Below are 27,895 nucleotides of genomic sequence, written 5' to 3'. Positions count from 1 at the left end.
GTCGCAACAGTTGACAAGAGCGATTAGCAGCGATTCCTTAGTGCGCCTGCGCCGCGTGTCGAGGGACGCCATGGGCTTTGCTAAGGAAACACACAACACAGCGGCTGGACGCTTATCATCAGACAGCTTCTGTACAGACAAAACAAATCCTGCAGATTTCTACAGTTGTGTTGCATGAAAATGCCAGTCCGGTTTAAGGTAAGCGTTAGTTTGCTTATTTCACGTAAGTCCCCTTTGGTACCAGACCCCACTAGGTTACTTTTAATTTGCATTGTAACAAAGAAAGGTTCCTGCACTTAATACGTCACCGCTAGTTATTATTATTATTATTATTATTATTATTATTATTATTATTATTATTATTCTAAAGCGATAGTTGATTTCATTTTGCACACAGGAGTTTCCGAGAGGTTAACTAAGGTACTCTGTAGCCTGTGTTCAGTCACACGTAGAGCGTAGTGTCTGGGAAAACTGCTTTTAAAACATACAAAGCTGATGTTATAACTCCAGCTTTTTAAAAATGTAATTCAAAAAACTGTTTAAAACGTTCCCTTTTCTGCATGTAGCGTATCGGTATGGTGTTGCAGCACACGTATTGGGCGATACATCTTACCTTGTTACACTGTTGAAATGTGAAGCACGGGCGATTCAGAGAGGCGTTCTCAGTGTGTGAAGCGCGTCTGTGCAGGTGACCAAGGTGTCCCTGGATGAAGGCAGAAGATGCGACTTGATTGAAATGAAAGCTAGCACTGGTCGCCTACTTTCAGTGTCTTACAGATGCACACGACATTTTTAACCCCAATACAAATAAAACGTTTATTTATTTATTTATTTATTTATTTATAATGTAAATATATTCACAATAACAAACCTAACCGGTGCAATTGTATTTTATAACGTCAAAAGAATTTTAAATATATATTTTTTACAAGCTTTCATATAATGGAGCAGAATGCAAACTTACAGCAGCTGTCTTTGATTTCCTCACTTCAGCAAATCCTGCGTGGCTGGGTGTGAGCTTTGAACTGGCCTCACCTGTTCTGTTGTATGCTGTGGCTGTGCCAATGCCAACAGCATCAGAATGAGACAATCCAGGGCAATGGCAGTGACATTCGTGATCATGTGCTTTTCATTCTCCAGACACCACAGAGATTCAACTGAAAACGCATATTCAGTGTCGGACGCCCCAAGGTGCTTCGCCAGAAGAGAGTGGTGGCTCCAGCTACCATTTATTAATTCTTGGATATTTTAATTGAAACACAATTCAGATAAATAAGACATTAATATCTGACATATCTGGTTGCTGCTTGTTTGTTTTTCAGGGTTTAAGTGAATACAAGAAGAACTACAAATGGAAGAGTTCGAGAAGCCCCTCCCCAGAGCACAGAGCCCCCTGGGCAGGACTGCGCTCTGACCAGCTGGGTAAGCAGCGCTCAAGAAGGGTCACATGTGACCGCTGCTCATCGTGCCAAGAGACACGCAGCCCTCTCTAGACTAGGCATTTATATAAGCAATAGAACCCTTATACGAGGGCTTTACCATCTGCTAAGGCCCTTCTTGTTCTGTTAAATGCTCTTTCGAGTATATTAACATAGCAAGAAGGGCCTTACCAGATGAGGGCGTTTAACATGAGAAGGGTATTCGAAATGGATATGTTAAAAATATTTTACGTTTTTTGTGATTTTTCTGCAGCGCTAGTTTTTGTTGCTAATGAATACAAACAGCTTCCTCAATATTCCATGAGAAATCAGGGGTTTGCTTTAATTCCATGTGTGGTGTGATATCCTTCAGGCTTCAGTACCCCATCGGTGGACAATGTTGCGTTCCAATCACCTAAATAATATCTCAATACTAAACCAAATCCTCTCCTTACACGGAGCTGTTCTTCAGTTTGTAAAGTAAGTGAAGGAATGAAAATCCCATTAATAGCATCGCTGCAGTGTGGCAGAGTTCAGGGAGAAGGGGCGGAGCAATCAGAATGTACACTTTTGAATTGATTCCATCAGAATCGTCAGTTATGTGTGGGCCCGGTGTTGATTTTCTTGGCCCGCTAATCTCCACCTACAAAATGCCGGTAACTTTTTATTTTTTAATTAGGATTTGAGAGGAGGTTAATGTATTTGTGTATATTTCAGTGTTTATATATCTATCTATATAGATAGATCGATAGATAGATAGATGGGACGTCTACATTGACAGACAACAAGGCGTGTACTAGAACAGAGATTTTCTTTCATCAAGCTGAAAAAAAGGTAAAATGCATATATACTGTATTTGAAACAGTGATTAAACATAGTTTCAGAGATAACGTTCGAGGTCCCTTATCAGAGACTGGAGATGTATGATGTCCCCAATCTCCATGGTCTAATTGTTTGTTTACCTGTCAGTGGCCAGGCAGTGATTTCTACTTCTTCTCATCGTTGACCATTTTTTGTTTGTTCACATTCCCCTACAGTTTGTTTTAGCTGTAGGGACACAAGCCCACCCTCTTTGAAACATGCTTATAGCTCTGTTATGCTGAGGACTTTTTTTGCAATTTAGAATTATTTAATACATAAAAAATGTGCTTAAAAGGTAATAACATTGTTGCGTTAAAGAAATCTCAGTTTGTAAGCCATGCTTTCAGGTAGTGTTGCACTTCCTTGGTCATTTTACTTCAACACCTTATTTCCTGTCGTTAACCAACCAGCTGCTTTCCCTATTGACTGACATGCTTTCAGCCAGTAACATGCTTTGACCCAGAACACACTGGTGAGGTGAAATGACCTATGAAGTGACACAGCAACAGACTTCCTGAGAGGACTGCATGGAAACAGAGAGCATTCTTTAAGCTGGCGATGTACCAGGTATCATGATTTCAAATGAAAGTCCCAGCTTGCTCTACAGCATGGATTTATTTATAAACTGCACATCTGAGACTCGTGTAGTAGTGGAATGGAAGATTTATTTACTTATTCTGTTAAGCCCCTTACACACTGGCGCTCCTACCCGGGTCACAATCCCCTGTAGTGTGAAACCACATACCCGGGTTAACCCAGGTCCCAGTGGCCCACCTCAGGATGTGGGTCGACCCGCTTTGACCCAGGTAGAGCGGGACAAAATACGTGCCGGCCATTCGTGAGCCGACGCAATAACAATCAGCCACTTGGAAGCTTGGATAGAAGCGTCCGTAACAAGCTGCTTCCACGGCATTGTGTACTTGCGTCTGTCACCCAGGTCAACCCTGCTTTATAAAAAGCAGTGTGAAATTGCGTACCCGACCCGCATGACACTGGGTCCTGACCCAGGTAGAGCATGCCAATGTGAAAGGAGCTTCAGATTCAACAACTTTAACATCACTAAACACAACAGAAATCCACTGTGACACAAACACTGACTTACACATGTTCCTCTGTTCATCACAGGAATAACCAAAGAGCCCAGCTTTATGTCCAAGAAGAGAGTGCCTCACTATCGGCCGCAGATCTCCAGGTCCTTTCAGTGGGTACATGGGGGTGAGACGCCACGGCACTCTGCTCCACAAAGAGAAGCAGCACGCCGTTCTGTGAAAACACACGCCCCCGTTACTGAGGAGCAGGCAGCACCTGAAAGAATCCGGACTCCACTGGGCCCCTGGGTCCCCAGACTACCCCGATCCCAATCCGTGGAGCCGAGACCTCGCAGTGCTCCGCACTCGCCCTTAGCAAACGGCAAGAGCATGCCTTCCCTTCACGCAGAGAAGGGCGGGCCGGCTGCCGAGGGTAATGGAGTAAGTACAGTATCGTCAATCTTTTCATCTCCAAAGCTGCAGTTAAGCTTCTTTAATAGCTCTGATGCTGTGCATTCAAACACTACCTGTCAGAGCAACAGTGGCACTCAGGAGACATCAAAACACAGATACACAGAGTTCAGTAAAACCCAGACACTCATTAATGGCATATTGGTTGAATGTTAATTCTGATTTCTTTAGATTTGAAGATCAGAGATCAGTGCAGTGTTTCTTCTGACAATGAACTCTTCCACAGTTTAATATTGCAGAGATGGTTATTAGAGTACTTCTTGAACTTCCTAATGTCAAAGAAATGAAGTACTGGTTAGAGACTACAGACTGTGTAGTTGAGCATTTACCTATCGGAGACACTTTGCTTAAAGGTTCTCCGTCAGTCATTGTGCAGCTGAAGTTATTGTGTATGTATACCCGCATTCTAACTAATGTATTGTTGTTTAGTTTCACTTTCTATCATTTTCTGTTTGTCACATTTTAAAACACTGAATTGTAAAGATCCTATATGACCACAATAAAGGTCTCACATCATGTCTAATCTACAAGTACATTTCGTACTTGGAAATTAGACGTGTTTCTTGTGCAATGAATTACAGGCTAATAAATGACTGTAATTTAGGGCCCATTGAGGCCTTTTGCTGTTGAGTTTATTTTTCCTTTCAAACATGCTATCTAGTATACACTAAAGAAATCTCCTGTTTGCCAGCCTTGCTTGCACTTCAGTGGTAACTTCACCTGGGCAGTGAAACTGTCCAAACACTGTCCAAACGCTGTTATTCCATCACTGCTGTCCTGCAGGTTAACAGGGTCCTGCAGAAGAAGGCTGGGCTGAAGACAGACATGCGCCGGAGCGTTGTCCGAAGCTCGGAGTACCAGAGACAGTTCATGTGGAAGACTCCATCGGAAAACTCTCCGTTACTGGCAGCAGAGCAGGTACACACAGGCCTGTAAAATACATTCACTGCAGTGCAGAGGAACACAACAAAGTCATCTCTTAATGTTTTTCATGTCTCCTGATGCTAAATGACATAATGTCAGGCTAAAGTTTTTTAAGAACAGTGCTCACATTAAAAAAAAAAAAAAGACTGCAAAGTAGGACCAATCCTCAACATACAGTATCTTCATGACTCGTTTTGGTTTTGTTCACCATTAAACAGCAGAATTTTTCCAGTGAAGTTCAGTTAATAATGGCAGTACAATCTATTAAAAATTATATAAGATGAGCCTCCCTCATGTGACCAGAAGATGGCGCCAAAGCGTTATGTAAATTCCATGTGTTTGCAAGTTCCCTATTTGAAAACTATATACAGTAAATATCTTTGTTTTCTCCGGTCATTTTTAAATTGAAGGTTGTCATCAAACAAGACTATTGAAAAGTTAAGTAACGTAGGATTCTTTATTCATGGAAACATCGTGACGCCCGGATGGCTGCCGAATTACAAAAACAAAAAAGCAGCACAACTAACATACTGTATGACCAAAGCAACTTACTTTATAGATTAGGTAAAGTCAAGACCAGGTAATTCATAGTATAACAAGTATGCACATGTTTTTTTTATGAAATCTGTGGTTCCTTGATTTGCCCCTACAGCATTTGCTGAGTCATCTTTAAATATGAATCTGAGTAATAGGATATGAGAGGTGTAAGATAATATCTTAACTAGCGTGTTCACCATCATCAAAAAATGCTTTTTAAACGTTCTTCCCATTGCTTCCATTTTCATACCAGTTGGTTTACAACAGAAATAAGGAGGTTCCTCCGTTCAAGTCAGGCAGCTTTGTGCGTGAGAGTGAGTACCAGAGGAACTTCAAGAGCTCCCCTCCCCCCAAAGGGCTGAGACTGCGCAAGGACCTGGAGGAGCAAGAGGCAGAAAACATCTCGCCAGTCAGCAACTCAAAGGTGTCCTTCAAGATACATACATGTGACTCCAAGATGTTGATGCTCCCCGCACACCTCTGCTTGACTTACTCTCTCAGCTTTGAGAAGGCCCCTCACCTACCTAGCTATTATCAATATACACGATGTGATACATGTCATGATATGGAGGCACCTCACCTACCTAGCTATTATCAATGTACACAATGTGATACATGTCATGATATGGAGGCACCTCATCTACCTAGCTATTATCAATGTACACGATGTGATACATGTCATGATATGGAGGCACCTCACCTACCTAGCTATTAGGGGTGTATCCATAGACACGATGTGATACATGTCATGATATGGAACAACCTCATCTACCTAGCTATTAGGGGTGTATCCATAGACACGATGTGATACATCTCATGATATGGAGGCACCTCATCTACCTAGCTATTAGGGGTGTATCCATAGACACGATGTGATACATCTCATGATGTGCAGGTTGCGATATGATATGGATCACGACACGTGATGGTCCTGATCAGCTACTTGTATGATGCATGATAAGATGAAATGGTCATTTCAATGATAAATTGTTTTATTAAAAGAGATAGGGAGAGTATGTATCCGTAGCACTATCAAACACTTCATTCAAGAAGCGACAGTGAACTCTGATTCATCGATGCACGAGGACTTATGACAGCCCTACGAGCTATGGGCTTATGTAAACAATGCAGACTAAATAAGCTCTGATCCAGTCTGGCTGACATCATGTGGATGTCGTTCTGATACACATCTACTTGTGGCTGTATCTCACAAACCGTTTTAAAAAGTATAAATATACCCCGGTACTGTACGATCGCTACTCATTTCTCTAGTTAGTTTGAATATCTAGTTTCAGCTACAGGGCCTTCTCTCCATTGTGGCAATGAGCCAGTCTGTGGTTTCTTTTAGCATTTGTAAGTGTAGCACTACTGGGCGTTTTATAGCTATGAAATACTAAAGAAACTAACATTTGAAAACATTGCAAAAGACTTTTAGTCTAAATGTTTATCATTGAATTTGAGTTTTATTATTTCGAAATGTAGCTCTATTGATTGTTTAATAGTTCTTGTAAAATGACCTGAGGTGGTAGTCCTCCTAGAATGGAAAAATATATATATATATATATATATATATATATATATAATTTTTATTTCCTTTTTATTCAGAGTGTAAAGAATAAAACATACAGTTCACTTCAGAATGGGCACATAGATAAGGACCCACAGCTGGCTACAGAGAAGTCGGTTTTGAAGCAGCGTGACAGTGAGGACCCAAAGCTGGCTGCAGAGAAGCTGGTTTTGAAGCAGCGTGACAGTGAGGACCCAAAGCTGGCTGCAGAGAAGCCAGGTGTGAAGCAGTGTAACAGTGAGGACCCAAACCTGGCTGCAGAGAAGCCGGTTCTGAAGCAGCAGAATCCACAAAGGCTGTTTTTCCCTCACAGAGGCTATGGGTGAGCAGTGCCTTTTATATATACCTGAGGTCTGACTGCAGGTCTGTGTTGAGTCAGTTGAGTCTGTGTTGAGGAAATGTGTGTGGAATAAAGAACCTAATTATTTTGTGTAACCTTAAAGGAAAATGAAGTCGGAATACAATTCAAACTTCCGGTCTCCTGTGAAGTACAGCTATAAAGATGGAGCCTGGATAAAAGGGCGTGTCTCTTCAGACGAGGTGTGTTCATCTATTTCATTTAGTGCAGGTTTGTGTCCCGTCCCGTCCCGCCACAAAAAAACGAAACGCTCCTACAACCTGCTTTTAAACGCAACAGGGCTTGTTTTGAAGCAGATGCAAAAGCATAGGTACATTTTGACAAAGGAATTCATTCATTTCAAAGAGCGTGTTGTTGCTTCATGTCATTGTTGTGTTTATTTTTTATTTGTTACGTTTCTCTTCTTGTTTTGTGGTGTATACGCGCATTCTAAGCAGTTCTGAGTTCTGTTGCACCCACATTAACTTACAGTGTTTTCTCTGCCTTTACCCGGCTTTGAACTTTAACAGTACAAACCTAGCCGGAAACTACTCAGATCAGGCATTGAACTGCTCCTTCCTGCAGCTCTGTGCTTGCAAGTTTTATACTGTTAATATTTTACATCCCTCAGAACAGACGTGTAGGGTTTACTAGTGGCTGGATTGAATTAATTTGCAGTGTACAGAAGAGCGCTTCTCTCCTTTTCTAATGCTGGTGATGTACTGTATAGGGCTCAACTTCTCCCCTCCTGCACCTCAAGTGCCTCCTGTAGCCTGGGAAATCAAGGCAGTTATCCAGCAGGGTTCAGCAGTATTCAGCCCTTTGTCTTGCAGTGCAGTGCTGAGATGTCTATATGAGCAGAATACAGGAATAATAGAAGCACTAAAAATGCTGTTGAAGTCACGTGTGCTTTACCCTTCCTCTTTGCAGGATTCACAAAGCCACCTCGCTTACATGTGGTACAATGAGGTAATAGCCTGTCTGGTGTTATCTGCCTGTGCTTTGTGTCTTTGCTTTTTGGTGAAATAAAAAAAAACCTCCCACTAGTGCATACTGCATACTGTGTACCTTTGTTTGCAGAAACCAGCATGTCCCAATGTCTTGAAGTTGTGTCAGGCACTGAAAGACCTAACGCTGCTGTTCCATGCTCTTTGCAGTACTTTTTGTATGGCTTTTAATGTCTAGGTAGAGTGAACACGCTTTCGACTGCATACCTGCTTCACTGTTTGGTTGGGAGAATAAGAAATGCATGTCAGTAAACTGTGTATGAAGGGGAGGCCTGGCTCTGAATTTAAACTGCAAGTATTAAACTGCAAGCTGGTCAGCATTGCTAGCTTTTAAATATATAAATACATTCTGTGTATACGTACTGTATGTGTGTACAAGTATAATTCCAGTGTATTTGTTTTTTAGTCGTGTTTTTGTGTTCTATTTCAGAACCCTTGAATTTGTTCTTGTATTTATGTGGGTGTATTGGCCCTGTTGATCCCATAGCTGTTTTGACAGGTGAAGGAGCTGAGGGAGATGGCAGAGGCTTACAAGAAGAGAGCCCAGGGAACCCACTTCTCCCGAGAGCACCTGAACCAGATTCTCTCAGAGAAGAACCGATTCTGGGAGGTGTCGTCCTCCTCGACCCTGGAGGAGTCTGCCAGCGATGACATCAGAGCCCTGGATCTGGCCAGGTATGGGCATCTCCATCACTGCAAACTCTGAGGTTAACAGTGCAGCAGGATGCATGGTCCTCACCTGATTCAGAGCGCAACAGTCAAGTCTGTAAAACTGAAAGTTCTTCAGAAAGATGTATAAAAGTCGTTTATCCTTGTGCATTTTGAATTCAGCAGTGTTTGGGGTTTTTGTTTAGAACAAGGGTTTTAAAGAGAAGGCCCAGCCCAGGAAGGTCTGGTTCTTGCTCTCCTGTGCAGAGTGACACTTCTGCCAGGAAGTCTCCAAGCGACGACACAGAGAAAGCCAGCCTGCACAGCGGAGCCACCCTCCCGGTGAGGAGGAGACTGGCCTGGGGAGACAAGGAGAACGAACACGAGGAGCAGGAAACCCTGCGGAGAAGAGAGGGAGAGCAGGCCCAGGAAGAAAAGGAAGACGAGCAGGAGAAAGAGTAAGCACTGACATGCTGGATCAGTTATATAGTAAACTTAAGCCTGAAGCTTAGGCACAAGTGTAAAGCGCTAAACATCAAAGTATTCCAATGCCAGCGGAGCACCATGTACATGTAGAGAGCTGTGCTTTTTAGTGTTGCGTCTTCCAAGTTAAGAACATTTATTAGAAATGGAAAGTTCAACTAAACCATGAACAGTTGTTTAGTTCAGTTTCTGGTAGCAAAACTTTAGTAAAACTTGAATTTACTATATATAGGTTAGGACTTGAATTTACTGTATGTAGCATTAGAGAATGCAGCGCATTGCCTTTCTTCTAAGTATTGGACCAGTTTTTTTTTGTTTTTTTTTAAGACAACACCAACAATTTAATTGGACCCTGCATTAGACAGTTGGAATGTGAACTTCTGGATTTTTTTCTTTTCTTTTCAGAGGCAAAGCTGTAGGACAAAAGTCATCTGACAAGTCTGGCTCCGACATCACCCCTGTGTCTTCAAACCTCAGCAATGAAGATGAAGGGAGACTGCCCACCCCCGAGATGAAGAATCAGGGAGGAGCCCCGAGAACTCACCATGATCTCACCACACCAACAGTCGGTAACGAGTTGCTTCATTCTGATGAGCCATGAAATGAGAGAGTCTCTGCTACAGTAGTTTGTCTTGCAGTACTAGTAAGCCACAGAAACATCCTTTACATGCTGTACATGTTAAAGGTCCTGGGTTGCTTTGCAGTGGTCCTGCTCATTGTCATACGCTTTTCAGAAATACATGTATATGTTAACAGAGAATTGCAATCTGCTCTTCCTGTCTGATGTCTCCAACACAGAACCTCCTGTATGTTAATAGTTAGTTCATTGCGATGGGTATGCCTCTGATTCTTCTCCTGCTTTCCACAAGGTGGTGCTCTTTTAGTTTCACCACCAAAACTGAAGGCTTCACCTAAACGGGACCTACAGCCAGAACCCCTCCTTGGAAAACCTTATTCCCCCCACAAGTACCTTCCCAGAGAGACTGCAGAGAGGATGTCGACCAAGGTGAGGGAATGAACGCTCATTAAAGCTGTAGGGAAAAAAAGGAGTTTCAAAAGCAGAACTGCATTGAAATGAAGCCCAGTGTACAAAAGGTGTTTTTCTCTCTCGTGCTCTACAAGTTTTGTATCTGTGTCTTGAGAAGTGCTTTTGATTGTATGGTTAAGGAAGGCCTTTAGAACTGCTTGCCAAAATTTGATGAAAAATAAAATGGATTGTACTATAGTGATTGGCCGAGGCATTGAAGCTTATCCCAGGAACTCATTTGTGAATATGACAAAAACGATACTGGGGTGTTTGTACTGTAATATAGTCAACGTGCTGTAGGTGCATGTGGAACTTTATAGATATTGATGCCATTTAGGAACCTGGCAGAAAACAAAAAAAAAAAATGTCCATGATCTTTTGTGAAGTGGTTTGAATCTGTGCGTTCCAGGTTGATGTAGATGGCCCGTCACGGTCGTCCATCGCGGCAGGGTTGAAAACCAGCGACCCTCTCCCCCTGAGAGAGGACAGCAGGCTGGCCGACTCCCCTCCGGCAGCTTTGAGAACTCCCTCCAAGTCTTCAAACAGCACTGCCCCCCCAAACACAGCCCCTGCCTCCCTCTCCCCTCACAGGGAGGCTGTGAGCCGAATCCAGGGGTCTTTGAGGGACCCAGAGTTCCAGCACAATGGTAGGTCAAACAGTACAGCACAATGCAATACAATACAATAGCAGCTTTTAAACCACTGAACAGTGGACCAAAAGCAAACCACAGAGATAAAACTGAGAAATAAAAGTGCAATATACATGGATACTTTCCAGTAAACAGCTGCTCAATACAGAGTCCGCTCTGGTGATTGCCAGCATCTTGGTGCAGCTAAGCTAATTGAGTGGTAAAAAATAAAAAGGGTGGGGAAAAAGTTTAGATATTGTAAATTAGCTGTAGTTAAGTAATAATTAAACTACTTAATTTTACCTCAATAATGGGGGTGTTAAAGTGATCCCGAAAGGCTCTGTACAGTATTCATACTGTAATAAAACAGTATTGTTATCATGTTTGTACCACAGCATTGGTGCTGCTGTTCAGACTACAGGACACACCCCATGTGACTGGCTGCTATCACTGTCACCATCTCACACTGATTAACCTGCCTTCACTTAGCGGGTCAACTGCAAACCGGGAAATACAAAATGAACCCCGCAGCAGAATGTACAAGTAGGGTATTTCATGGGCTCTTTGAACAATGTGACTTGTACCACAAGTCACTGAAGAGAGAATTACTGCAAGAGCCCTGCTAATAGGGCAGAGTGGTTACAGTATGTAGGTCAGGCTCACTCGTGGCTGAGCTGGTATTTCAAGAATTCTGTTTTATACCACATCTGTGATTTTCTTTTTTTTTTTTCTGTCATTTAACTTTGTATTTTACCTCGTGAGCATTACCTGGCAGCGGAAATATTTGGTGATGTAAGTCATTCCTCCAACTGCGGATGCTGCTGCCTGCCTGTGCAATCTGTTCATGTACAAGGACTCGTCTGTATAGCTGATCAGACACCTGAACTGTAATCTCAGGATATCAAAGGCATTATCTTGTGGTCTAATCCAGCCCCTCTGCATACCGGCATTCTGTACCATTTATAATACAGTAAACCCGGTCTAATCCAGCCCCTCTGCATACCGGCATTCTGTATCATTTATAATACAGTAAACCCGGTCTAATCCAGCCCCTCTGCATACCGGCATTCTGTATCATTTATAATACAGTAAACCCGGTCTAATCCAGCCCCTCTGCATACCGGCATTCTGTATCATTTATAATACAGTAAACCCGGTCTAATCCAGCCCCTCTGCATACCGGCATTCTGTATCATTTATAATACAGTAAACCCGGTCTAATCCAGCCCCTCTGCATACCGGCATTCTGTATAATTCTGCATCATTAGTGCGTCCCGACCAGCTCCTAATTCAAATAACTGGTGGGGTACACTCCACAATCCAGAAGCTGTCTATTCTGGAATCGGCATATCCAGGATGTCTTCTCTGCCTGAAATCAATGGTAATGTGTCTGTGGAGCACAGCACCAAGTCATGTGCTCTTTCTTTTCCAATCCAGTATGTTTTGTAAATACGCAGGGTACGGTACACTCAAATCGGTACTTACTTAAAGGAGAAAGGAAAAGGAATGCAATCCTTGAATTACATTTTTTTTACCTGGACTGTACTGCCACTGTAATATAGTTTTTTAAAGTGTTTAAATAATGTCATTTATACCTTAGATTTGACTCTACCTCGTACGCCAGCATTTGACAGGTTTTACTTTGTTTTCTAAATTATTGAAATGAAGCACAATGTGTGTGTGATCCACATTGTTTTAGTGTATACATTACCACCTATTCTATTCAAGCTGTGCTAGTTAATGACCTCTCCTAAGTCAATCACAGACCAGTGCTTTTGTTATATTAATACCACGATGCCCTCCAAGCCTGTGTCTGGGTTGTGGCAACGGGTTGCCAAGGTGGCAGGTTTGAGTGGATCATGGTCTTTAGGATTCGGGGGATTGCTTTGCTTTTGGATGGCATGCTTTCGTCTGGGATCCATGGTGTGGAACACTTTAAAGAGATCCAGAGGAGGCAGCAGCTGACACTAGCGTGGGGATAACGTGGGCAATAACAGTGGGTCAAAATCTTTTTCATTTTCTTTCTACCAAGGTAACACTGGAGGCCCAAGACCAGGCCTGTTTAGGTTCTCTTCCAATGACTCTGACATCTCCAATAATGGTATTGTATTGTATTGTATTCTATCTATCTATCTATCTATCTATCTCTCTATCTATCGTCTGTCCACTCTTGCTGTCTGTCGGGAGTGTATGGGAGTGAAGCTGGAGGGAGCGAGAGCAGCTTGTGTGAGTGGAGTTTGTTTTTTCCTTTTCACCCTTTTTTTCTGTTAGTTACTGGGTGTGTTTTAACAAAAAGCTGAATTGTCAGTTGATTTAGCCAGTATGGTTCCGGGAAAGGGAGTCCCAAGAGGACACGATTCCTCCTTTGATAAGTTAACTAGAAAACACGGTATAAAAATAATTGTCGATTCCATCGTTAGTGTGGAGAAATGTGTCACTGAGTTGGCAAAAGTTGTAGCAGGGAAGAATATAAAATCGGCTTCTCGCATGAACAAGGCAGTGGTTGTATTTTTAAGTAGTGAAGAGCTTGTGCATCGAGTTGTTCAGGAGGGGTTAGTTATTGAGGGGGTTTTGGTTTCGGTTTTGCCTCTCGCTGTTCCTGCGAGAAAAATTATAATTTCAAATGTACCACCTTATTTAAAGAATGAGCTGTTGTTTAATGAGCTGAGCCGCCATGACAAAATAATGTCAGAAATCACAAGGATTCCGTTGGGATGTAAAGCACAAGATTTAAAACATGTAATTTAATTTAGACGACAGGTGTATATGTTGCTAAATAATCCAGATACCGAACTGAATATTGCTTTTAGGTTTCGTGTTGATTGCAGTGAATATATCGTTTTTGCATCTTCTGAACAAATGAAATGTTATGTGTGTGGGCATGTAGGGCATATTGCAAAAAACTGTAAAAGATCTGCTGCTGAAAGTGATGTGGTTTAGAGTGATACGGAAGAAGGCGCAGCTGAGCCGGCCAGCTCAGAGGCAGGGGTTTCGGCGGAGAGTGTGAGGGTTGAGCTTGATACTGTGGGAACTACAGAGGCTGTGGCAGGGGTTTCAGCGGAGAGTGTGAGGGTTGTGCTTGATACTGTGAGAACTACAGAGGCTGTGGCAGCGCCTGAGGTTGCAGGTCAAGGGGGTTTGGATAGAGAACAGGTTTGTGGTGAAGTCAGGGAGGGGAGTGAGGGAGGGGACGAGCTCCAGGTTAGTGAACAGACAGGAACAGGAATGGTGATTGAAGGAGAGGGGGTTGGAGAAGTAGGAAGTAATGAAGATGTAGCTTTTAAGGAAATGAAAGAAGGAAAGTTCAACATAGTGATAGTCCTGCTAAATGCGATATGAGTTTGGGTAATGTTGCGTGCAGTGAGAGAGCAGTGACGGAGGTGGAAGGTTCAGTCCCAAAGAAAGCCGTTGCACCTCAGGCTCTAGAGCATGATAGTGCAGACAGTGACGGTGAAGAGGGAGGAAGTGACACAGATTCTTTGTGTAGTTATGAGCTTTCAGCGAGCCAGCAGGCAAGAGGAGGTTATAGCTCTCAGAGTATCCAAAAGTTTTTAGAGTTTGTTAAAGATCGTAGAGGGATTAATGTGAGGGATCACTTTCCCGATGTCATGCTGTTTGTAGGATCCGCTAATCAGGTGATGAGAGATGCGGCGGCGCTAGGACTTGAGAAAAAAGAAAAAGATTGATTAAAGTACTGGATTAGTAAAGTTTGTGTTTCCCTTAAAAAGAGTAACAGTGATGAACTCAAATAAAATGTATTTTTCTTTTCCTGATTACTTCTTGTTTACTATTTGGATAATTGAATGGTTCTCTCTATATAATATCGCCATGCAGAATATTAAGTTGGGCATTTTAAATGTAAATGGTGGGAGGGATACAATAAAAAGGGCAATTTGCTTTGAGTATTTGGAACAGAAGAAAATTAAGGTAGCTTACCTTCAGGAGACACATACAAGGTTAATCAGGCAGATTGGTTTAATGAATGGAAAGGGGAGGTTGTTTTAAGCCATGGTACGAATTTTAGTGCAGGCGTTGCTGTATTATTTGCTCCAGATTTTAAACCTGATTCTTTTACTGTAACTGAAGTGGTACAAGGAAGGTTATTGCAAGTGAAGGCTTGTGTGGGACACAGAACGTTTCTTTTTATTAACGTGTATGCTCCTAATGATGGGAGGGAAAAAGTTAAGTTTTTTAAAATACTAAATGAATTGTTAGCCCAGTGTAAGCCTGAAGAAGTGATTGTATTGGGTGGTGATTTTAATTGCACCTTGGATGCTAAATCTGACAGGGATAGCCTTGAGCCTCACCCTCAAGCAGTTGGGGAACTGGTTACAGGGTCGGATGCTCATGAACTTGTAGACATCTGGAGATCAATTCATAATAATGTCAGACAGTACACTTGGGCTAGAGGTAGTGCAGGGGGGATTTCAGTAGCCAGGTTAGATAAGTTCTATGTTTTTAAACATTCTTTAAATCTTTTCACTAAGTGTGACATTTTACCTTCAGGTTTCTCAGACCATAGTATGGTTGTTTTAGATATGGTTGTATCTAAAATAAATGTGCATTCTTCTTATTGGCATTTTAATAATAGATTGCTGCAGGATGCTCATTTTTTAAAATGTTTTAGTTTTTTGGGGGAAAGATGGAGACAGAAAAAAATAGATTTTACTTTATTGCAACAGTGGTGGGATGTGACAAAGGTTCAAATTAAAATGCTGAGTCAACAATATACTATAAATGTTACAAAGAGCACTAGTGTAGAAATGAAAGATCTGGAGGAGGATATTACTGAGCTCCATAGAGCTCTGGAGTCCAAATACAGTAATATATTGTTTGAGGACTTGAGATTGAAAAAGAGGAGGCTTGCTGATCTGTTGGACATACAAGTACAGGGGCTGTTGGTACGGTCGCAATTTCAGAATATTGCCCAGATGGATGCACCTACAAAGTATTTCTTTGCCTTGGAAAAGAAAAACGCTCAGGGAAAAATGATGCACTGTCTGCGGACAGAAACGGGACAATTGTTGTATGAGCCTCAGGAGATCCGGAGGTTGGCAGTGGATTTCTACTCAGAACTGTTCAGGGATGAGGCGGTGGATGTGTCGGAAGAGGCTTAGCAATTCCTCCAGGATCTGCCTCAGGTTCTGGAAGAGGACAAGGAGTTGCTTGAAAGAGAGTTGACATTGCAGGAGCTCACAGAGGCTCTGGATGGATTAAATATGGGGAAGGCTCCAGGAATTGATGGACTGTCTGATTTTTTTAAGACTGTTTGGCCACAGATTGGACAAGATCTGTTGGAGGTCTTTACGGAGAGTATCAGAACACATGAGCTGCCTTTGAGCTGTCGTAATGCAGTCATAAGTTTACTGCCAAAGAAGGGAGACCTGTGTAATATAAAGAATTGGCGTCCTGTAAGTCTCTTGTGTTCGGATTATAAAATACTGTCTAAAGTATTGACAATCCGCTTAGGTACTGTATTGAATACTGTTGTGCGGCCAGAACAAACTTTTTGTGTGTCCAACAGGTCAATTTTTGATAATATTTTTTTAGTCCGAGATCTTTTAGATGCCTCCAGACTGTTTGGTTTCAAAGCAGGTCTTATTATGTTGGATCAAGAGAAAGCATTTGATAGAGTTGAGCATAATTATTTGTATAATGTAGTTAAGGCATTTGGGTTTGGTCCGAAGTTTGTAGGACACATTAAGTTGCTTTATAATAACATTTATAGTGTATTGAAACTTAATGGCAGTCTTAGTTTTCCTTTCCCAGTGTTGAGGGGCATTCGTCAGGGTTGTCCCTTATCTGGAATGCTATATTCTCTTTCAATTGGACCCCTCTTACATAGACTACGCACTTTACTGAGTGGTCTGGTTATTCCAAGTGTGCTAATGGAGCCTGTAAAAGTGGTGGCTTATGCAGATGACATTACAGTAATCATAAAGAATAGCCAGGATGTACAAGTTCTAGATGACTGTCAGAAATTGTTTGAAAGAGTGTCTTCTGCAAAAGTTAATTTGGCTAAAAGTAATACTTTTTTAATGGGGGATTGGGTAGGTGTTAGGCCCCCGGATTTACCTGCAGGTTTGCAGTGTAATCAAAAAATGTTTAAGTATTTGGGTGTCTTTTTGGGAGGAGAGGGGGTGGCTAAAGAGAACTGGGATGGGATTATTGAGCAGGTACGAGGTAGGCTTCAAAATTGGCGCTGGCTTATAATGAAATTATCCTTTAGGGGAAGGGTCTTAGTTATAAATAATTTGGTTGTCTCAATGTTATGGCATAAACTCAGTCCCTAGTTAAGGAGATCCAAAGGCTTTTGATAGATTTCTTCTGGGATGGTACTCACTGGGTTAAGCAGAGTGTGCTGGTTTTGCCTGTGGCAGAGGGGGGGCAGGGTTTGGTGGATGTCAGTAGCAGAGTTGCAGCTTTTAGACTGCAGTCTCTACAGAGGCTGCTGTTTCAAACAGAGTCTCTCCCTGGGAGAGCTGTAGCTTTTGGTTTCCTGCAAAAGATAGAAGATCTGGGTTTTGACAGACAAATTTATAATAAATTCACAAAAACTTAATCTTGCTGTTTTGCCAAATTTCTATAAAGGGATGCTGCAAATGTGGGAAAGGTTTAAGGTTCAGCGGGAGGTTGGTACAGAGGGGTTGTATTGGCTTTTAGAGGAGCCTTTGATTTATAATCAAGCCTTGACCTGTCCAGTGGTTGAATCTCAGAGTTTTATTAAGATTTTAATCTCTAGTAAAGTGCTTAAAGTGTCCCATCTATTAAACTTGGATAGACGAGACTGGAAAAGCCCTGAGCTCTTGGCAGGTAAGATGGGAGTGAGGTCAGTACGGTTTATTAATGTTTTTCTAATGCAAATGCGTGCTGCCTTATCAGGGGATGGGCTATCTGTACTGGAGGAGTTTTTTACAGGTGCTGTTGGTTTAGAGTCAGAGCCCCCAGATTTTGAGCTACAGTGTAGTCCAGTTGTGGAGCAGATTGAGGACAGGCCAGGAGATAGTTATACCTTAAACCTTAGGGCCACTGATAAGAAAGAATTGTATTGTTTGTGTGTTAAAATTAAATACTACCAAAACCTTAAAGGGAGTCCCGACACACACTGGCGTGCAAAATTACAGGTGCATGAGGCCAGGAATGTATATGTAGAGGGGGGAATTATAAAGTATGAATGTACATGTATGTTTTATTGTGGATTGCATTTTGTTGGTTAATTATTGAAATAAAGGGATTTAAAATAAATAAAATATCTATCTATCTATCTATCTTATCTATCTATCTATCTATCCCCGTTTTTTTGTTCTGTTTAATTGTTCTGGCACAGTTTAATTCTTCCACAGTAAAGGCTACTCACACTGTACAGAAAAGATAACTGCAGACCAGTAAACTAATCAAATGTAGTAATACTGTATGTATATGTATGCCCTGTTTTATTTATTTTACAGTTGAACACACTGGAAGTAGTTGTCCTTCGGCAGTGTGTTGGTTACTTGGTGCTAAAAGAGTTAAGCTGGTACAGTACATACATTCTGGGAAGGCTGCAGATCAGAAACTCCCAGTCAGAACGAGGAGGAGAAGCTCCAGCACTGCTTCCCTGTTATAAAGTCATATAGCCACTTTGCACTGCTGCTGGGGAAAAAAACATTCACCACAGAGTGATTGAGCTTACAGAACCGCTTGACCCTTCATCTTAAATACATATCCCTTTGTTGAGAGGACATTAAAGACAGCAGCTTTTTCACAGGAACACATTGTGACTCACCCCCCTCCCCACTGCAGTATACAAGTTTTGATAAATATACTTTTAGACTGGCCATGTGTGTTAAAGATCAGAATCTTCTTTCTGTAATTATTATTATTATTATTATTATTATTATTATTATTTATTTATTTATTTCTTAGCAGACGCCCTTATCCAGGGCGACTTACAATCGTAAGCAAATACATTTCAAGTGTTACAATACAAGTAATACAAGTAATACAGAGCAGGTTAAAGTCACACTGTTTTCTTTCTCTTCCTCTGCTAGATGACAGAATGTCTCAGATATCTGCGAGATCAGCAGCTTCAAGCTCTCTTGCCTCTCTCATCCTTGAACGCGCTCAGAAGAGGAAACACAACTTTTGGGGCAAGAGTTGATGTGCACTCACATATTGCTGATCACATTTTTTAAATTATTGAAATTTATAAGCCAGAGTAATCTTTTGACAAATATGTAAATCCTGATTTTTTTTGTTTTGTTATTGTTGGCTGACAACTTTTGAACTTGGATGCAGATTTAAACCATTTCATATCTTGAATATTTTTAAAGCATTGGTACTGTTTTTTAACAACATGACATTTTATAAAACCACAAAATATGCACTTTTTTAAATCTTAAAAGTAGAAGAAATATAACCCTTCTCCTGTAACTGGTGCATTTCAAGCATTATGCTATCATGACAGTGTTTTTTATCTTGTAATGTCAGAAATACTCAAATAAATGAGTAAACGTTTTCACCTCTTATGAAATTGTTTGTTTTTCTTTAGCGGGTGTTTTTTTGGGTTTTTGTTTGTTTGTTTTACTCTATACTGTCATTTAAAATGTCCACTGAGGTATATCAAGGATCTCCAGTTTATCAGAATTGCAAATCATCATCTTCTTGTAATATTATTATTTTTAAGGTTGTGATGTTGAATAGTCAATAGCCATGGCCCCTGTGTAATGGACCCTAGTGGTGTGGCTCTGGATGGGTTGGGTAAAAAAACATCTTGCTTCTGATCCCCATTTAAAATAGCTGCTGCTTTTCCTGCCCAATCCTCTCCACCTTTCTTTAGTATTTGTGTCTCACTCGTGGTTATTCTAGCTTGCCCAGGTAACAGACCCTACAGACTTTGATCCCAGAGGTTTCAGGAGGTTGTTTTTCACTCTGTGCTGTTGGGTCAGGCTGGTAACATTGTATTTGTGTCTCATTCGTGGTTATTCTAGCTTGCCCAGGTAACAGACCCTACAGCCTTTGATCCCAGAGGTTTCAGGAGGTTGTTTTTCACTCTGTGCTGTTGGGTCAGGCTGGTAACATTGTATTTGTGTCTCACTCGTGGTTATTCTAGCTTGCCCAGGTAACAGACCCTACAGCCTTTGATCCCAGAGGTTTCAGGAGGTTGTTTTTCACTCTGTGCTGTTGGGTCAGGCTGGTAACATTGTATTTGTGTCTCACTCGTGGTTATTCTAGCTTGCCCAGGTAACAGACCCTACAGCCTTTGATCCCAGAGGTTTCGGGAGGTTGTTTTTCACTCTCTGCTGTTGGGTCAGGCTGGTAACAGGAGGAGTCTTATTGAAGTTGACAGCGGCAGGCTTGGCCTCTCTTTCTCTTTTTGGGTGTTTGGCTCACTATCCTCGACTGACGGTGAGCAATGTTCGGGCATGGAGAGGCCAAAGCATTTCCACTCAGTTACCAAAGGGTATCTACAAAATTGATTTATTGGCTACAAATATAATCTCATAATTTCAAACTTATACAATTATTCCTGTCACTATACTGAAAGGGATTTTTTAAATGACTGTATTCTTTTTTAAAGGGAAACAAGAACATTCAATGATATAGAATACATATCAGAGTAAAAAGTATAATTATAGGTCGGGGGCAGGTAAGTACCGCTGAACAACTTAGCAGATTTTTATTGTTGAACTATTTCATAGTGTCCTTTAAAAGAATATATCAAAGGTTTGCAGAATTGAAGTACTGACCTTCCAATCAAATAGATAACTTGTATGTATGTTAGTCAGTTAGTCTATTAGTGTGAGGAGTCTTTCGATTGAAACCTGTCCAATGTGGGCCTGTATTAGTCATGTCTCAAAGAACCTGGTTAGGTTCTTTTTAGAAGGCTGTGGTTTGGTTATCTGTATTTGCTGACACTCACAAAAAAGAGTCATATCTTTACAGAAAACCAACAGTGGTTTAAGAAAAGTTTGTCATGCAACAACCCCGGTTTCCTTTGGGGAACCGTAGTCATGCTGTCGATACGCCCCGAGATGCAAACGCTGCACAAGCTCAATGGCGGTTTCAGTGATGGATTTCCACGAATGTCTTGTACACTGTAATGGACAGAAACCAAATTCAGAGAATATCACTAACTCCTAATGGAATAATGTATTCAAATATTGTATTTTTTTTAAAGAAATTAAACTAAGCATTAAAAAAGCTTTTTTGACTGTAAAAACTGGAAAGTGTCATTATGCATGACACACTGCTGTTCTTAACAAATCATCATTAACTATTCAGGGCGATATTAAACTATTGGTTCTCTTGCTTGCTATGGCCTAATTTAGCAATATTATACAACAGTGGAATTGACTGCCCCCCTTAGGGGTTAGGGATAAGGATTCCACATCGGTATATACTATGATTACTGTCACAATGCACAATAAAGCCAAAATCATGAAGGTTTAGACTGTTTTAACCTGCTGCTTGTCACAAGTTTCTTGTCCGCTGGTTCTAAATGAATCCTGTTCAAAGTGTGTTCATTTCTCAAAAAGAAAAGCTGCCTTTCTCTCACTTGTACAATTGAGTACCAATCAATGACAATGCACTTCTGCACAGAGTGGTTTAAAGGCCGTTGGGTAGTGAATTTTCTTTACAGCTGGGGCAGGTGAGTCTATAAACCGATACAAGACATGTTCTGAAACTAGCCACTGATTTGTCACTCACAGTACATGTAACCTTTCCCTAGTCCTACTGAATTATCAAGTTTAATCAGAGGTTAAATCTACACATCGCATAGTTCACTGCAGAGATGATGCATTTGTATGAAAACAAACAAAGTGAAAATCAGAAAGCGAAACCAAAATTACTTTTTTATCAAATGGATAAAAGACAGATAAGATCAATAAATTGAGTGTTTTTAGTTTGACCACGACAGGTTCTGTATGAAGTCACAATGCCAGATTGTTACCGATTGCTACTCAATCATTTTGTTGACAAGGGCAGATAGTTTTGTTTTGTCTAACAGAGTTTTTTTTCCATTTAATTAATACCTAAGAACTTAAAAAAAAAAAATGTTAAAGGCAGTTACTCTGAAAATCTGAGTATCTGCACAGGCCTAATGCTCAGCACATGCCAGGCTTACCTTCCCAAGTCTATTTTACTATATAATATAATATAATATAATATATAATAATAGATCAGTGTAAAAAAATCTTTGGGTGTGTGTAACTCTGAAAACTCCTTTGCCGATATAGAAAACAGGACCAAGCTGTTTATTCACTTGATCCTTGATTCACTATACTCAGCAGCCTTACAGTTATCGCAGCAATTCCAGCTGTGGAGTATTGTTGCCATTACATTTAATTGACGACACTGAATGTACATGGTATTTCTGGTTTATTTTTCATGCATTTATGTTTTTGGTTTTGTATTATTTCTCTGGAAGAAAGTACAGTAGTCTCTGCGTATGGGAAGACCTCCTAAGAGAACACTTCGCCTAAGAGAACACCCTTGTGGTGAAACTGATTTTTCCCCCATTGTAAATGCTCTGGCTAAAGGAACAGGAACTTCACTTAAAATAACACCTTCTTGGCACCGATAGCGATTCGTTCACAACTGATACAGTACTGTTTGGTAACCTGATAACTCATCTTCAAACTTAAATTAAAAGGGTTTATTCAGTCTTTTCAAAAGTGACTTGTCATCGCGAGTGTGTCTTGAGGGACACGGATTGGTTTATTCAATCATTCCAGAACCGCCGTCATATCATTGCCTTGTTCTGTATTCTGATTTCCACGAGTGCACCTCATCGCTACAAAATGGCATGTAAACAAATGGCAAAACAAGCCGCTGTTTCTCTTGCTATAAAAATTTGGAAATTATACAAGCTCTTGGGGGGGAAAAAAAAACTCTGACACAAGTCGCCAAGTAACTTGTAGAGCTGAATTTTTTTAACATGCTGTGTTCATTTATTTTGACGGTTAGTTTATTTACATTAGTTTGTCTGTTACTTTATTATTAAAGTTTATTAACATACACTTGCCTATTGCTTTTCTCTTATTCAATTAATTTCATATGTTGATGCATGTGCGTCACGACAAGTAATACATATTTATTGATTTATTGATTGATTCATATTGTGTCTGGTGGTCAACTCCGCCTTGGAGAACACTTTGCCTAAGTGAATACTTGGCTTGCTTCCCGAGGGGTGTTCTCTTAGCCGAACACTACTGTAGTTTCGTAAAGGCGTTCTTTTGTTCCTTCATTCTCCTTGTGGTGTGTCACATACAGTAGGTGCCCCATGTCAGAATGGAACAGTGGTGAAAAGCAAACATTAGAACTGTTTCACTCCAAATCATCATTAGCACGTTTCGGACGAGATTCTTAAAGCTATTTACTCATTAGCGAACGTGAAACAACACCAAGTACAATTCTAAAATGATTAAGAAACCATCGGAGACCCTCAACAGCCTCTAAATTAAGCGTTTGGGTCTGTTTTTATATTCTATAAAAAAATGCACAAATGACAATATGGAGCGAAGAGCTCTGATAATCTAGTTTCATAAAAGAAACATACATCCAATAAAGTTACCAAACCACAAATAAACTCATATTTAATATAGAAGGCTTAAGTAATGTAATTTATTTGTTTTATAATTATTATTTATTTTTTTGTTCCTTCCTGGTAAAAAAAAAAAAAAAAAAGTACTTTTAGCGATTTGGAGGAAAAAGCTTTGAAAAGTTCCCCAGTGAAAATCGCAAATGATCGCATCAGCATTTTAAGCTAGCTGGCTACGAAAGCAGTATTATTGTGCTGACAGATTTTAATAGGTGCTCACATTTGGTACTTGGTAGATTTTATTTTTAATCCACAATAGCTGGGATGATTCTGATAAAGTGATGGTGTAGGATAGAGCAATTGACACTAATGATTGATTTAGAAAACAAAACCAAAATGCAATCATTTCACTTTGGCCTTCTCACTTCAGCACTCTGTGATGTTACATGACCGTGTAGTGACATTGTTTTTCTTTGTATTTCAAGGTGTTAATTCACCTCATTACCACACTGACCAAGTGTTTTCACGTATTTCTTTGCTAGGACTTTTAACCCTATGCAGGCAATTGTAGAGTTCATTTTCGGGAACAGGTAACCACTGTGGCTAATGGTGAGCTGGGGAACTCCACCCATTTTAACCATGGTTTTTAATATACTGTCCAGTAACTTTTCTACAGAATATTTACGTAGGTTAACCCCATGTAGTTTAAAAATATGAAATCTAATTTGTTTTCAGTCTCTTCCACCCTCAATCAGTTTCTTGGCTGTCACTGTTTCTTCCTTTTTTAACCACTGTTCTACTGACCTGAAAACATGTAGCATTCAGAGTGGGGTTTAATTCTGCATCCTTTCTTGAACCGTAATTTCAGAGAAAAGACGGCCACAGTGACGTCATGACGCTATCAGCAGATCTGGGACACGCGCTTGAGAATATAAATACTGTAAGCTCCCAATTAGCAATCATCATAAGGGAAATCAAAAGCTGAAAGGTAAGGTTGACATTGTTTTATTTCATTATGAATTATTGTTTATCCAAGTCAGTATTTGACAGGTTTAGATAATGCTAAATTGTATTTTATTTTATTAGCACTCAAAGTTCAATTAATAACTGAAGGAGGTATTACTGTAGCTGAAAGATTTGTCTACCAGTTTCAGGAAAGCGTGATATTAACCAAACAGTAAGCCTAATTACCAGCTGTTACCATTGCTAATTATTTCAATGTATTGTCCTAACCCTAACCTGTGTGCTTAATGTATTCCTTTAACTTAACATTCTTTTTCATGCCAGTATCAACTCTTGAGTTGTAACTCAAGCAAGTTTTCTCTCTTTTTTTTAGGTTATTTCTCATCGTGTCGTAGCATCACAATTTGAAGATGAAGTGGATCGCACTCTTTGCATTGGTGGTTTGCTGCTATCTGTTGCCCTGTGAACAGGCAAGAATTCCACCCCACAAATCCAAGGAGCCTTCTAATAGCCCGGGTTTGGATAGTCCACACCCAAGACAACGAATCAATGCACTGGCTAGAGCTGTGAGTATCCTGAGCCATCTTCCGAATTGAGCGTGGGAAAGAATCATTCCTTTTTGTAATAATAATAATAATAATAATAATAATAATAATAATTATTATTATTATTATTATTATTATTATTATTATTATTATTATTATTATTATTAATAGCAGTTGTAGTATTATAAGTTGTATTTTAATATTACTATCATCATTATTAAAATGACAATTATAATTAGTAGTAATTAATATTATTAGTATTATTACCAATAGAAGTATTATTCATATTACTATTGTTATTGCTTTATTTAATTATTATAAGGACTGTAATTATTCTTACTGTTATTTTTACAGGCACAACAGTTTGATAATGGCACTGACACAACAAGACTGATACAAAATCCAGAAAACTACAACAACCAGATGGCGGTATGTATAGAGTCTACTGAACCGCTGAATAACTGTGAGAGATACACTCTTATTGAATAACTGAAGAGTCGATACTGTTTATTACATTTACTATTATATGCACATTTAAAGAAACGGGCGTTACTGTTAATATTTGCATGTATAACACTAGTGCTGTAACAATGCTGGGAGAGGGGGGAGTGGTCTCGGAAAGTAAAGTACCTTTTTTGTTTGTGTTTTTTTAGGCCGAGCAGGTTTGCTGCCTACATGTTAATATTCTGAATTTCTACCTCACTCGTGTGTTACGCACATCAGAAGAACAATACCCACACAAGGAATCTGTGACCCAGGACCTTCACAGGATCAGTGAAGACCTGAAGAGCTGTGTTAATGTAAGCATCACCATTCTCACTTTCCATCTGCAGCCTGGACACAAGCTCCACCTGCAGTGCTGAAGCAGCTGGCGGGTTAGAGTCAGGAACGAGGGTGGGCGTGGGTGTAGCAGAGCTTCAGTCTACATATTGTTAACCACAGGAGGGGCTTATTTACTTTTTTTTACAGTTACAGTTGAGCTGTCTTGTATTTGAGGAAACCCCTCGAAACTCTACATAGTTTAACTAAGGGTTTGTCAGCTGAAGCTCTCACTGTATTAGGTTATCTGTTGTGGGGAGATCAGAAAGCTACTGGTAGATTGCACATGCAGATTGATACTACAGCAGTGCCACTGCTGCAAAGATAAGGGAACCTCAGATCAAGATATCAAAGCATGGTCTCTGCCTGTCTGCTAAAATAAATGCCCCAAACACGGAAGAAAAATAACTTATTTTTTTCTTTTACTCTTTTTTTTTTTTTAGACTCCCATGATTATAAAAATGAAGTTTCACAGCATCCTGCACAAATTCAAAGAGGATTTTGAAAAGGTAAAAATTGTAGCCTATTTGTATGCAATAGAATTATCAGTTATCAAATGCAAAAAAAAAAAATGCTTTTGGCTTTGCAAAACAGGCTTTTAAATCCACTATAGACTATAGTGACCATGCTTACTTGAAAAGGTACATTAACTACATGGACTGCAGTTACACTGTAGCTACTGTACTAACTACATGAGCTTAGGACACAGTTCTGTGATTGTGAGGATGGGCTGCTATACATTAACAACATGAAATGGGTAGAAGCAACTAATGGGGCCTCCGCATTCCAGACTATAGAAAGTACCTGGGAATGAAGGGTCTCTGTGCTCCACCATGCCTTCAGGAATGACAAACGTGACACACATCAGCTAATGAGCAGGCGTCATGCGGTCAGAGCAATGGATTACTGATAGGGAGGAGGACACCTGTGAAATCAGAAGGTGTCAATCGCAATACACAGTAACCAAACACTGAAGCCGTGCAGTGAGGAGGAGAGTTACTCTGGGAGCATTTTGAACATGTAATAATACCGCTGCCACACCCTGTATGCTCCCTATGTATTATCAGCTAGGCAGTCCTTCGAGCTGCCTTGTATTTCATTTAAGAAGATGGCCTTCTATAGTGGCTTGATCTTCAGCGTGTGACACCTGCTGGTGAAACATTGTATTTCAGTAGGAATCTGTGACGAAGCACTTTCTAGTTAGTTGACTAAACTGCATATCGTATTTATCGTGGAGCATGCTGCGCAATGCTGTCATATAAACTGCTCCCTTGTTATTTTACAACTTGATTATTCACAAATTCAGTTCATTCCATTGTTACAGTAAATTGAACTTTTTTAATGTGTTCATCAGATGGCTTTTATTATAGTGTTAATGGTAAATGTGCACTACTGAAAAAACATGTAGACCTCCTTAAAATAAAAGATGAACCTGACTACATTTTACAATTGGGGCAAAATAAGAACCTGGTTATACATGTTTTTATATATATATATTAAACCAATTCTCTAATAAAATGATTCTTAAAAATACTTTTCAGTCTTTAGTGACATCATAAAAGCTACAGTGCCATGTGACGTAATAAAGGCTACACAGCCATGTGACAAAGTCTAGAATGACTTGTGTTCTCCCCAGTAAACTGCTGCTGGGAAGCCTCATATCTGCAGTGCAGTATTACGGCTGTGCATCCAGGTGGTTTTGTCATTTCTTTTTACTCACCTTAACCCTTTTCTTTCTTTTTTTTTTTTTTACAGCTTGGGGAAAGAGGGAACAACAAGGCCATCGGAGAGCTGGATATATTGTTTGAATACCTCACAAGGTTCTGCAGAAAAAATTAATCAACAAATACAACTTAATTTATTACAAATATTTATTTTTCAAATTATATCAGAAAATATAATATGTACTTTGCAATGACCTAAATATTGATATTGGGTTATACAATTTGACAAGTAACTACTTGCATTTGTGCAATGTAATATTCATATATTATTATTATTATTATTATTATTATTATTATTATTATTAGGCAGATGCCTTTATCCAATGCGACTTACAGGTGTTACAGGGCAGTACAGGGTTACAATGCAAGATAAATATTTAAATA

The 27,895-nt window shown here is 40.1% G+C and overlaps 2 protein-coding genes across 5 annotated transcripts; both read left to right on the top strand.

Annotated features, from left to right (window-relative positions):
* The first annotated feature begins 3 nt into the window (after positions 1–3).
* Positions 4–19,433, top strand: LOC117420141 (nuclear protein MDM1). Of its 3 annotated transcripts, XM_034033694.3 has the most exons (15): positions 5–198; positions 1,323–1,422; positions 3,405–3,748; positions 4,562–4,696; positions 5,493–5,663; positions 6,845–7,128; positions 7,250–7,346; positions 8,074–8,112; positions 8,650–8,825; positions 9,005–9,256; positions 9,687–9,850; positions 10,151–10,287; positions 10,718–10,955; positions 12,970–13,038; positions 18,968–19,433. In XM_034033694.3, exons 1-15 carry the CDS (start codon positions 175–177, stop codon positions 19,075–19,077), a joined length of 2,340 nt encoding a protein of 779 aa, XP_033889585.3. In that variant the 5' UTR covers positions 5–174; the 3' UTR covers positions 19,078–19,433. The 3 variants fall into 3 exon arrangements, with proteins under 3 accessions (XP_058841577.1, XP_033889585.3, XP_033889586.3); XM_058985594.1 differs by lacking the exon at positions 12,970–13,038 and having other exon boundaries at positions 4–198; XM_034033695.3 differs by lacking the exon at positions 8,074–8,112 and having other exon boundaries at positions 6–198.
* Positions 19,434–23,224: 3,791 nt separating this feature from the next.
* LOC117419408 (interleukin-22-like) lies at positions 23,225–27,667 on the top strand. Of its 2 annotated transcripts, XM_034032130.3 has the most exons (6): positions 23,225–24,448; positions 24,797–24,989; positions 25,323–25,397; positions 25,622–25,768; positions 26,231–26,296; positions 27,543–27,667. In XM_034032130.3, exons 2-6 carry the CDS (start codon positions 24,834–24,836, stop codon positions 27,624–27,626), a joined length of 528 nt encoding a protein of 175 aa, XP_033888021.1. In that variant the 5' UTR covers positions 23,225–24,448; positions 24,797–24,833; the 3' UTR covers positions 27,627–27,667. The 2 variants fall into 2 exon arrangements, with proteins under 2 accessions (XP_033888021.1, XP_058841597.1); XM_058985614.1 differs by lacking the exon at positions 23,225–24,448 and having other exon boundaries at positions 24,786–24,989.
* The last annotated feature ends 228 nt before the right edge of the window (positions 27,668–27,895 follow it).

This window comes from Acipenser ruthenus, chromosome 14, assembly GCF_902713425.1.
Source record: "Acipenser ruthenus chromosome 14, fAciRut3.2 maternal haplotype, whole genome shotgun sequence".
Lineage (NCBI taxonomy): Eukaryota > Metazoa > Chordata > Actinopteri > Acipenseriformes > Acipenseridae > Acipenser > Acipenser ruthenus.
This window is presented reverse-complemented; position numbering and strand designations above follow the sequence as displayed.